At 43.6% G+C, this 13,398-nt stretch overlaps 1 protein-coding gene across 1 annotated transcript in view; it reads right to left on the reverse strand.

Moving 5' to 3' along the window:
* The window catches only part of LOC129709165 (sodium- and chloride-dependent GABA transporter 1-like), a 56,186-nt gene extending 46,113 nt beyond the window's left edge, over positions 1–10,073 (reverse strand). The window contains 1 exon segment of the mRNA XM_055655322.1: positions 9,744–10,073. Within this exon segment, the coding sequence (XP_055511297.1) occupies positions 9,744–9,987 (244 nt within the window). The 5' untranslated portion in view covers positions 9,988–10,073.
* Between the last annotated feature and the right edge of the window lie 3,325 nt (positions 10,074–13,398).

Genomic DNA, 13,398 nt, shown 5'->3' on the forward strand with positions numbered 1-13,398 from the left:
GCTGCCCAACCTGCTGACTGTCTCCAACATTTCCTATTTTTATTTCAGATTTCCAGCATCTGCAGGGTTTTGAGATTCTCAGTCAGAAACAAAAAGGAGAAATGGGAGAAATACTCAAACCCACAATTAGCTTGCATACTCATCTTGTAATTTGTTTAAGCAATTGCTCGTGGAACAGGAAGGAGATGGTGAACCTAATACCACGGTGTCTGGACAATAACCTCTCCCTCAATGTCAACAAGACAAAAGTGCTAGTTATTGACTTCTGGAAGCGTGGTGGAGTACATGCCCCAATCAGCATCAATGGTGCCAAAGTGGAAATGGTCGGGAACTTAAAGTTCCTTGGTGTTAATAAGACTAATAATCTGTCGCAGACCAACCACGTTGATGGCACAGTCAATAGAACACTTCCTGAGGAAATTCCCCATGTCTCCAGCGACTCTTACAAACTTCTGCAGACACACGGTAGAAAGCATATTGTGGGGTTGCTTCATAACTTCAGAGTAGCTCTGCCCAAGATCGCGAGAAATTACAGAGTTGTAGATGTAGTCCAACCATCACATGGACCCAGCTTCCCACCATTGACTCCATCTACACTTCACACGGCATCAGAAAAGCAGCCAACGTAATCAAAGACTTGTCCCACTACAGTCATTGCTTCTTCTCCCTGCTCTCATCCAGCAACAAATACAGAAGTTTGAAAGCGCGTACAACAAGTGACAGGAACAACTTCTTCCCCTTTATTATCAGAGTTCTGGATAGTCCTTCCACTAGCTAGGATACTGTCCAATTCACCTCTACCTCATTGTGGATATTAGACTTTATCTATGCAACTGGTGCACTATAATGCCAAGAACGATATCCTGCACTCAGTATCTTCCCCTTTGTACTCAAGATCGACCCTGGTGTATTTATGTATAGTATATCTAATTTTTGGAGAGCATGCAAAACAAAGCTTCTCACTTTAGCTCAGCACAAGTTACAATAATCAGGAGCAGGGGTGGCACAATGGCATAGCATAGAGTTACTGCCTAAAAGCCCTGTCCCACTGTAAGAGTTCATTCAAGAGCTCCCCCGGGTTTTTAAAAAAAAAAAAAAAAAAAAAAAAAAAAAAACTCGTGGTAAGCACGTAGAATGAATGTAGCGGATACGTCGGAGCTCGGGGATGTCTCCTAGCGGCTCGTAACACTAACGGCAGGTACTCGGGAATCGCGGTAAGCTCGGGAAGACATATTGAAAAATGTCCACGAGAGCCCCGAGTACTTACGAGTGGCCATTACCGTAAATCTCCGAGTTCGAATCAGGGCAAACTCGGGAGAACTCTTGAATGAACTCGTACAGTGGGACAGGGCTTTTACACCACAAGAGACCCCGATTTCATCCCGACTGCAGGTGCTGCCTGTACGTTCTCTCCGTGACCGCGTGGGTTCCCCCCCAGGTGCTGTAGTTTCCTCACACACTCCAGACGTACAGAGTCCACCGGGTCTCCAGCAATGCAAGGCCGCAACTCTACCGCTGCGCCACCGTGCCCAGTCAACATTTCAGACTTTAGAGTCGATGTGTTGCCAGGGGATCCTTCATGCTGCTTTAAGTTTGGCACCATTACATTCTGCATTGAAGGGGAAACCACTGACCCATTGAGCTTCTGATGGTAATTGGTAAAGTCGCCAATAAGCAGTGTGACCAGCCAGCTCCAATTGTTCACAGGTTCTGTAGCCATCCATCTTAAACTTGTTTCTAGAGGACTTTTTGATTTTAGAGATACGGCATGAGAACAGGCCCCTCAGCCCACTGAGTCCACGCTGAACAGCAATCGCTCCTTACACTATCCTACACACTAGGGACAATTTACATTAAAGCCAATTAAGCCACAAGTCTGCGTGTCTTTGGAATATGGGAGGAAGCCAGAGCATCCGTAGATGGACACGGTTGCGGTTGCAGGGAGAAGGTAGAAACAGCACCCGAGGTCAAGATTGAACCCGGGTCACTGGAGCTGTAGCAACCCCCCCCCCCAACAACACAACACCTCTGGTGCTATCTGTGTGTGGAGCCAGCACATTCTCCCTGCGACTGTTTCATAGAACAATACAGCACAGGTACAGGCCCTTCAGCCCACAATCCTTGTGCCAAACATGATGCCAAGTTAAACTGATCTCATCTGCCTGCACATGATTCATATCCCTCTTTTCCCTGCACTTCAGTGTGCCTATATAGAAGCCCCTTAAACACCACTATCATGTCTGTCTCCACCGCCATCCCTGGCAATGGGTTCCAGAGCTCGAACAAACTTATTCACCAAACTACCTCCATTTGTGCCTACGTCACCCCAAAGACGTGCGGGTTTGTGGATTAATTGGCCTCTGTAAATTGCCTCCGTGTGTCGGAAGCAGATGAAAAAGTGGGATAATATAGAACTAATGTGAATGGGTGATCGATGGTCAGTATGGACTCGGTGTGCCGAAGGGACTGTTTCCATGCTGTATCTGTGAACTAAACTTAAGCAGGTGTTGTGCCCACTTGCCGAGTCATTGTCATCTTGCTGCTACCAACGTAAACTGTAATTCCTATGGGCCTAAAATGATATTTAGCTCCATGCCAACTTCTTGCAGATTACTTTGCAAATACAATCTTTTTGCCAACTCGTGATGAATCAGCATTCCAACTGCACTCTTGATGTGAACTTCCAATGTATGAGGCAATATGATGCAGTCACAGGAAGTGACACAAAAAACTCATTGTGTTTCGTTCTGGGTAAAAGCTCGAGTGCACGAGTATTCAGCATGGTTTCAATTTAACTTTTTCATCCTACCGCTTCCTGAAATTTTGAAATGGGTTTAGGTTTATTAGTTTAGAGAGTTCCGTTTTTTAGCAGAAACAGGCCCTTAGGCCCGAGTCCGTGCCAACCAGCGATCCCCAAACACTAACACTATTCTACACCCTGGGAACCGTTTGAACTTTGTATTGAAGTTAATTAACCTACAAATCTGCAAGTCTTTGGAGTGTGGGAGAAAACCGGAGCAGCCGGAGAAAACCCACAAGGGAGAACGTACAAACTCTGTACAGACAACACCCATGGTCAGGATTGAACCCGGGTCTCTTGTGCTGTAAGGCAGCAACTCTACCACTGTGCTGCTCTCTGTTAGTTGTGTGATAGAATTATTACGTTATTTGTAGCAATGTTGCAATAACCATCTGATGTACAAAACCAAACTGACCTCAGATGCATCAATAGCACAGACATTGAGAAAATGGAAACTTAACTGAACTAACTTCAAGCACCAAACCTTAGCTGCAGGATCGTACAATTGATGCCTCTGGCTGCAGGGTAATAATTAACTTTAAAAAAAATTGTTACATCCTACCCTTTCAGCAATTCTTCCATATTGCTCCTAAACCAGGAATACTGTTGAGGAACACCGCCTTTACATTACCACTCATTCAAAGTCTGACATAGTTTTAGCTTTAGAGATACAGAGTGATGTCAGGCCCTTCGGCCCACTGTGTCCGTGCCAACCATCGATCGCCCCATACACTAGTTCTAACCTGCACACTAGGAACAATTTACAGAAACCAATTGACCTACAAATTTGCACTTCTTTGAAATGTGGGAGGGAAGTGGAGCTCGCAGAGAAAACCCATGTGGTCACACAGAGAGAGAACGAAAAGCAGATAGGTTACGTTTCGGGTCGGGACCCACTCAATCCACTGCTTCTGCGAGCCTGATGACACATAAACGTCACCCACCCCTATTCTCCAGGGATGCTGCCTGACCTGCCGAGTTACTCCAGCATTTTGCATCTTTTTTTTTTGAGCAAGTCAAGTTTGTTTCTACATCAGACATGTCAGCTTGGCAAAGCATTGCCAGCAAATCATTAGTGCGGTAAGAAAGTAGACATTTGTCGTGCTCAATTGAACATTGAGCAAGCCACTTAATTAATGCTTTGTGGCTTATGAACAATCTGTTGTACAGAAACAATGCTTGCACTGAAGATACCACTTCTAACGATTTGTTGACAATTACAGTCAGCTAAAAGCTCAAGTGAGGCTGGAGGAAACACAGACCAAAGACAAACCAGCAAATTAAATTACTCTAGCCACTTTGGTGAGGGCTGATCTGATAAAGGTGTACAAGATCAGGAGAGGAATTGATTGGGTAAATGAAATGGTTCAGAGAAGATTTATCAGAATATTGCCAGGACTCAAGAGGCAGAGCTACAGGGAGAGGTTGAGCAGGCAAGGACTTTATTCCTTGGAGCACATGAGAAAGATGGATGATCATACAGAGGTGTAAAAGATCATGAGAGGAATAGATCAGGTAAACAGTCTTTCACCCAAAGTAGGGGAAAATCGAAGAACCAGAGGACATAGGTTTAAGGTGAGGGGAGAAAAGATTTAATAGGAAGCGGAGGGGGTAACTTTAAAAAAAAAATTTTAAAAAAATGGTGGTGGATGGAACAAGCTTCTGGAGGTTCAGGTAGGTATTATCATTATATTTAAGAGACATTTGGACAGGTACATGGATAGGATAGGTTTAGAGGGATATGGGCCAAATGCAGGCAGGTGGGACTAGTGTAAATGGGGCATGTGGGTCAACATGGGCAAATTTGGTTTAAGGGCCTTTTTCACACTGCATGACCATAACATGGATAAAACTCCCACTGATTCAAATAGCCAGTACTTTCTGGTCATCTCGCTATAAATGCAGGTAAACCTGTTGCCAACATTGGCTCAACTCCACTGGAATGCCCGACCCAAGATATTAACTTGGCCGACACTTCAGGGAGTATTGCTTCCAAGGTCAACACTGGGTAAAACATTAAACCAAGACATTGTTTTCCCACTTGGTGGGATGAAAGTGAACTCGGTAATCAACAACGAACGCTCATAGAATGGGAAAATTCAAGACACGTTTACAGTCATTCAAAGTTTAGTGATATTGAAACAGACCCTTCAGCCCATTGAGTCCGTGCTGGTCATGATATATATTAGTTCCATGTTCACCCACTGTCACATCCACTCCCTACACACGAGGGGTATTTTACTGAGGCCAATTAACCTACAAGCCTGCATGTCTTTGGAGTGCGAGGAAACCCGAGCACTGGGAGAAAGTCCACGCGGTCATAGGCAGAATGTACAAACTCTGCACAGACCGCACCCGTAGTCGGGATCGAACCTGGGTCTCTGATACAGAGAGGTAGCAGCTGTACTGCAAGAAATAACACAACTAATTTTTCCAACCAATTACAATAAAAGTAGACAAAGGCCATGTTTAAAACAAACCAGCATGAGTTTAACGGGTTCCCCCAAAGATGATCGGGTTAAATCGTTGAAGTTGAAAGAAGCTCTAGATTTTTCTTTAAAACGAGCCTATGGATAAATAAACATTGCTGTACTTGTAGGAGGCAATGGTTGTGAAATGGGAAAGTGAATGCAAGGCTGTTATCTAGCAATGGTCCTACCAGCAAATATGCACGACTCATAATTTAGACATTAGAGATCGAGATACAGGGTGGAAACACTATGGACTACCACATCCACTCCCAACAGCGATCAGCCCATAGACTAGACTATCCTACAAAAACCAGGGACCATTTTTACCAAAACCAATTAACCTACAAACCTGAGGTAGACAAAATTGCTGGAGAAATTCAGCGGGTGCGGCAGCATCTATGGAGCAAAGGAAATGGTCAACGTTTCGGGCATTCGGGTTTCGGCCCGAAACGTTGCCTATTTCCTTTGCTCCAGCAATTTTGTCTACCTTTGATTTTTCTGCATCTGCAGTTCCTTCTTGAACAACCTACAAACCTGCACGTCTTTGGAATGTAGGATGAAACCAGAGCACCCAGAGAAAAGCCACGCGGTCACAGAGAGAACGTACAAACTCTCCCTCAGGCCACTGGGATCTCAGCAATGGAGTTTAGGGACAGCACAATGGTATACTGGTAGAGATGCTGCCTTACAGTGCCAGAGACCCAGGTTCGATCCTGGCTACGGGTGTTGTGTGTACGGATTTTATGTGTTCTCTCTGTGACCGCATGAGTTATCTTCAGGTGCTCCAGATTCCTCATTCACTCCAAAGACAAACAGCTTTGTAGGTTGTAGATTTGCTCTACCTAACACTAACACACATATGTTTCACACGACTCGGATCTATAATCCAGTCCGGGTTTTACCATACAGTCACCATTTATTACTAACATTTCCAGACACTAGCTGTTAGTCGAGATGTAGTCACAGTGGTGTCAACATGCGGTGTAACTTTATTATATGTTAATAAACTTGGTGGATCGTTATTTGGAGTATTTGTTAATAGCTCTACGTGGTGTCAGAAGTGGGATTCGAACCCATGCGGACATATGTTCGTTGGATAACGCGGGTGCTTGATCGCAGTATTCAGATCTCTGGGGTTGATACAGATTAGTACTTCTCCTGCCTTCTCGTCACCACGGTTGGTGTCCCACTCTCCAGTCTCCCCTCAACCGTCTGTCGGATCTCCGATGCTCCAACAGCCCCCGGTCTCACAGTTATTGCCAGTGAAGGGTGGAGATGCGAACTTGTACCGTACGCATATGGGTCACATTTACAAACCTACCCGTAGATACGGGGACTATGCTTAACCTGCTCCAGTGATGAAACAACTGCCTATTCTTAGAGACGCCATTTAAACTTGATTAGTTTTACTTGCACATATATATTCGTAGTTACGTTATTTTCTTAAGAGGAAAGATGTAGATCTGCTCTACCTAATACTAACACGCATGTTATACACCACTCAGATCTATAATACAGTCCAGGTTTTACCATATAGTCACCATTTATTACTAACATTTCCAGACACTGGCTGTTAGTCGAGATGTAGTCACAGTGGTGTCACTTTATTATATGTTAATAAACTTGTTGGATCATTATTGTTAATAGCTCTACATAGGTTACTTGGCTTCAGTTATAAAAAATTGTAAAATTGTCCCTAGCCTGTACGATCGTGCTAGTATACGGGATCAGTGGTCGCATAGACACGGTGGGCCGAAGGGCCCGTTTCCATGCTGCATCTCAAAACTAAATCCTGACTGCTGCCTTAACTGTTTAAGAAACATGCAGACCATTACATTTTTCCAATTTCAACAAGTGTAGCGTTCACAAAGCATCATAAACAAATAGGCTAAACCGGCAGCTGCAAACTAACACATGAATCCAGGAGTCAAAAGATGCAACAAGTAGGATGCACAGTATATTTTACCTCGTGAACTTTCCATACTCTATGAGTGTTATGAAAGTGGGCATCATTCAAGGCAAAAAAAGCTATTAAACAAGATAGTATGTACCAGCCGAGTTATTCCAGCACTTTGTGACTTAAAAAAAGAAAAAAAAGCCTGCAGTTACATTGGCAGGCTGTCAAACACCAAAGAAAGGCAGCTTCATACTCTTTGAAAAATACTGCCCTTTTCCTCAAAGGAGCAACATTCTTGGGAACAGTGGTCAAAAGTGCTGACAGCACAATTGCACAACCAATAATTGCACAACTAATCCTCAGTTCCCTTTCCCTGCCAGCGTCTCTGGCGACAACAAATGTAATCACACCATCAGGCCTTGTCCATTTTCAGTTTTAATTCTGGGTTTTACTAAGCTTCTCCAGTCTGCATTAGAAATCCACAACAAGAATATTTTTGACCCAAAAGGTCACCTATTTCTTTGCACCAGAGATGTTGTCTGACCCACTGAGTTACTCCAGCTTTTTGTGTCTATCTTTGGTTTAAACCAGCATCTGCAGCTCCTTCCCACACAAAAAGTATTAACAAGTCCCAAATCAGAGTAATGTTTCAGAAGATAGACACAGAATGCTGGAGTAACTCAGCAGGTCAGGCAGCATCTCTGGTGAAAAGGAATAGGTGACATTTCAGATAGAGACCCTTCTTCAGACATTCAATAATGTTTCAGTTGCTTATCCCACTGTTCCAAACATGTCCTCTATTGCACACTCAATTGTTATTTAACATTGAGTGTTATCTACGCAAATATTTCCAGCATTTTGTTTTAGCTTCCATTGATTTTGTTTCCCATAATATCCAATGAAAAAGTCTGCTGTTTATCTAGCACCCAGATGGCCTTATCTGCATATCTCACACACCAGCCTCCCCTCTCCCTCACAAAACACAAACATCTCTTGTTTAGTCTCTCCCCCAATAAACCAACTCAAGGCCTTTCAGAGTATTAGCAAACAAAATTTGACACCGATCTCCAAGAATAAATATTGGGAGTATCTGAAGGGTTTGGGGTCATTATTATCAAGTCTTCCTTTGTTTTGCACACTATCCAAATAGATCAGATATACTATACACAAATACAGTCAAGTTAAACTCAATATAGATAGAGCAAAGGGCAGCATGGTAGAGATTAGTCTCAACCCAAAACATCATCTATTCCTTTTCTCCAGAGCTGCTGCCTGACCTGCTGAGTTACTCCAGCTTTTTGTGTCTATCTTCAGTTTAAACCTGCATCTGTACTTCCTTCATATACAGCAGTAGAGTAGCTGCCTCACAGCGACACACCCTGACTACAGGTGCTGTCTGAAGAGTTTGTACTTTCTCCCTAAGGCAGAATGGTGTATAGGATATTGCTAATGTACGGGATGATCGCTGGTAGGCATGGATTCAGTGGCCAAAGGGCCTGTTTCAGTGCTGTTTCTCCAAAGTCTAAAGAGAAAGGGGAAAGATAAGAGTGCAGAATATAGTTCTCAGCATTGTAGTGCATCAGGCTTTAAGTAGGAGAGATATCCTCACACTAGGTATGAAGGAATGCTTTGGAACATCAAGTTTGTTATTTGCCACAAGATACATGCAGGATGAAAATCTTACTTAAACAAGACAAAGATTTAAATGTAAATTTTGTAAGATAATGTTTTAGCTTTTTATTATCACCTGTACTAAGGTATAGCAAAAAAGCTTTGTTTCAAATGCCTTCTTTTTAAAAAAAAATGTATTAAATATTTTTATTAGAAGTGATGTACTATAATATAAGATAAATAACATATTACATTTCATGTACAACTTCTTATTTTAAATTTAATAATAGAAAAAAAAGTAAGAAAAGCAAGAAATAGAGATAGAGAATATTATATAGCTCGAAAAAGGAAAGAAAGTGATGTGAAATAAGCAGAAAGAGAAAGAATAGAGGAGAAAGAGAAATGGAAAAAAAAGAGAGAAATTGAAAGGGATATGCCTCCTTCGTATCTTTACCCAGTCTTCACCTGGTTATGACACAATTAATTTCTAAGGTTGTGTTGCACCACATGTTTGTAATAAGTCGATAAATGGAGACCAAATCTTTGATTTTTCCAAATGTTTCTCCCATCTGTGATAAATGCCCATCTCAAAACGCTGATCTGTTTCGAAATGCCTTCGAAACAGATCAGATATACAAGTATAATCCAACATGGATAGGTTTGGAGATATAGAGGGATATGGGCCAAAGAGCCTGTTTCCACACTGTATGACTCTAATCAAGTCAAACTGTTTATACAGCACCCAAATACATCTCCAATTAGTACAAACACCAAAACGTAAATTCTGCGAGACGATGGAAAGAAACTGTGCAAAAAAAATGTATGAAACTAAAAGACAACCACGAGGCTAGAATTGTAGAACATAGAGAGCAGTCTAGTCTACAGTGGACTACACTCCATGGCCGGTTTGTTCCTGCCTTCACTCTGTGGTTAAGTGGCAGCCTCAGCCCCAGCCCCCACTTACCTCCGCCGCTTCGATAACACAGATAGGGGAACCTCCACACGTTGCCCAGTCCCACCGCGTAGCCGACACAGGCCAAGGTGAACTCCAGCCGGCGACTCCATGTCTCCCTGACCCGCAGCTGGCCGGATCCGACCTCCTTGCCCGGAGCCTCGGCTCCCCACTCGCTCTCCACTCTTGCTTTCTGCTCCTGGGCAGCGGACGGCGACAGCAGCCCGTCCTGCGCGGTCTGAGCCCCGACACCCATGTGTGTAGCTCGTTGTATAAGCGCTGCCCTGCAACCTCCAGCGGCGGCGGGCTCGCTGCCTCTTATTCATCGCTACCTTCCCCGAGCTCCTCCCTCGTCGCCGACCCGTATCCAATGCACACCCTCCGCCCATGATCCATACATGGACCTTCACATTCCCCGGGTTTATGTAACGCTATTTTATATAACGCGGACCTTGCCGCGAGGGTTTTGACCGAGTCCCCCCCCCCCTCCTGAAGAAAGGACCTGAAGAACACATACATATGTGTAGGAAGGAACTGCAGATGCTGGTTTAAACCAAATATACTAGATCCTTTGGTTTAAACTGAAGATAGACACAAAAAGCTGGAGTAACTCAGCAGGACAGGCAGCATCTCTGGAGGGAAGGAATGGGTGACATTTCTGGGTCGAGACCTTCAGATATGTGTGCATAATATATATATATATATATATACTAGACTAAGTGGGATCCGTTGGGCCCCATGTTCACACAGGAGGGCTGGTCCCCCGACGCAATATTCCACCTCCACCAATTGCAATATTGGTGGTCAATGGGGGGGGGGGCTTTCTGGAGCGCTGGTATGGGTTCTTGGGGTGGCAGCTCAGTCCCTCAAACCTGATCTGCTGGCAGCTCACTCACGGCTGGTGGGGTGGCAGTTGATTCATGACTATTCCTTGAAATTCCATTTCCATTTCAAGCAGGGTGCAAGGCCACCAAATTCAAGTGCAGTTTCCAACCACTTCAAGCAAGGTGCAAGGCCACCAAATTCAAGTGCAGTTTCATACCACCCAAGTAGTGCCTTTGAAGTTGAAAGGCACTACTTACTGCAAATGGTGGCTTGGGTGCTTTGGCTTGAAGTTGAAAGGCACTACTTACTGCAAATGGTGGCTTGGGTGCTTTGGCTTGAAGTTGAAAGGCACTACTTACTGCAAATGGTGGCATGAAGTTGAAAGGCACAACTTACTGCAAATGGTGGCTTGGGTGCTTTGGATTGAAGTTGAAAGGCACTACTTACTGCAAATGGTGGTGTGTGTGCATTGGCTTGAAGTTGAAAGGCACTACTTACTGCAAATGGTGGCATGAAGTTGAAAGGCACTACTTACTGCAAATGGTGGCTTGGGTGATATGGCATGAAGTTAATAGGCACTACTTACTGCAAATGGTGGCTTGGGTGCTTTGGCTTGAGGTTGAAAGGCACTACTTACTGCAAATGGCGGCGTGGGTGCATTGCTTGAAGTGGTTGGGAACTGCACTTGAATTTGGTGGCCTTGCACCCTGCTTGAAATGGAATTTCAAGGAATAGTCATGAGTCAACTGCCAGCCCAGCAGCCGTGAGTGAGCTGCCAGCAGATCAGGCTTGAGGGACTGAGCTGCCACCCCAAGAACCCATACCAGCGCTCCAGAACCCCCCCCCCCCCCCACTGACCACCAATATTGGAATTGGTGGAGAGGTGGAATATTGCGTTGGGGGACCAGCCCTCCCGTGTGAACATGGGACCCAACAGGTCCCACTTAGTCTAGTAACATATATATATATATGTGTATACACACACACACAAATACATATATATCTACATATACACACATATATGTAAACATATAACATATATGTGTATACACACAAATGCATATATATCTACATATACACACATATATGTAAACATATAACATATATTATGTGTATACACACACACACACAAATACATATATATCTCCATATACACAAATATATATAAACACACATATGCATGTACATAAAAACAAACAAACAATAATAGTGCAAAAAGACAAAATATTCTTCCTTCCAGCACTCAGCGCTGCCTCGATGTTGGGCAAGATTGAGCAGCATCTGATAGATGTATATGAGAGGCCTAGATTGGGTAGATATGGATTAGCATGGGTCAATGGAGAATGGGGTCACATACAGTATGATGAGCGTTTGATGACACTGGGCCTGTACTCGCTGAAGTTTAGAACAATGAGAGGGAACCTCAATGAAACTTACTGAATAGTGGATGTGGAGAGAATGGTTCCACATGTGGGAGAGTCTAGGACCAGAGGGCACAGCCTCAGAATAAATGGTCGTACCTTTGGAAAGGAGACGAGGAGGAGTTTCTTTAGTGAGAGGGTGGTGAGCCTGTGGAATTCGTGTTCTCGACAGCTGTGGAAGCCAATGGATATTTTAATGGCGGAGATTGACACGTTCTTGATTAGTGCAGGTGTCAGGGTTATCGGGAGAAGGCAGGAGAATGAGGTTGAGAGGGAAAGATAGATCAGCCATTATTGAATGGTGGAATAGACTTGATGGGGCGAATGGCTTCATTCTGCCCTATAACTTATGTACTTATGACAGTCAGAACTTTGTTCCCAGGATGGAAAAATCAAATACCAGAGGGCAACTGAAAAACATCTCTACCATGCACTGTAGATGGAATCTCCGGAACAATTAATATCACAGTTATGTTATGGCGACAGTATTATATTACTTTATTTAACCGTGTCCAAGGTGATTTATGTAGAGTGGACAATATTGAGAGTAATGATTCAATGGTGATTATGTCACATGAGGTGTATCATGCCATGAACAAGCTGTCCAACAACAAACCAAGTGGCTTAGATCATATTTTTGTTGAACATCTTAAGTATGCGAGTACTCCTTGCTATTTGTTTTACTGGCTTTATGATTCATGGCTTGTTACCAGACTCAATGTTGTTTGTTCTGCTTGTGCCGGTCATTAAAGGCAAAGCTGGTAAAGTAGGCAGCCTAAATAATTACAGGCCCATAGCGTATCCAACATATTGTCAAAAGTCCAGGAAAGAATTCGGCTGGATAGATTAAATGAGTTTGTTAACTCCACATATAACCAGTTTGGTTTTAAAGTTAAACATGGCATTGATCTATGTATATATGCCCTAAGTAGAGTTAATAGGACTTGATGTTTCAATCCCTGTAATAAGTCGTCACTCTTGCTATTTGCAGTGGGATAGGAGTGGTGAAAGGTACGTCATCGGGCTCATCAGATGGGCACCCTCCTTCTTTGACGTTTCATTGATAAGCCCACAACATTTCCAGAGAGTTCAACGGTGATACCTGGCGTCCCAGTTACACCCTCCTCAATTCCATACCCTCCTGTCTTCATCTTGCAGCCCAATTGTTGTCTCTCCTTTTGATCCAAATCCAATTATTGCTTTTTTCTGCAGGATTTGATAATGATTTGATTGCCTGTTGGAGGGAGCGACCCCTCACCCCCATTTTCTTTAATAGCCTAGTCGTAGATGTTGCAACAAATCTCCTGCATCCCACTTCGACAGGGAAAAAACAAATTTGGAGGTAAACACTCGCAATTCTTATGTGCTTTATTGATGCTTTCAAAGCCTTTGATCGTGTTAATCATAGAAAGCTGTTTGTT

Source organism: Leucoraja erinacea, chromosome 25, assembly GCF_028641065.1.
Source record: "Leucoraja erinacea ecotype New England chromosome 25, Leri_hhj_1, whole genome shotgun sequence".
Classification (NCBI taxonomy): Eukaryota; Metazoa; Chordata; class Chondrichthyes; order Rajiformes; family Rajidae; genus Leucoraja; species Leucoraja erinaceus.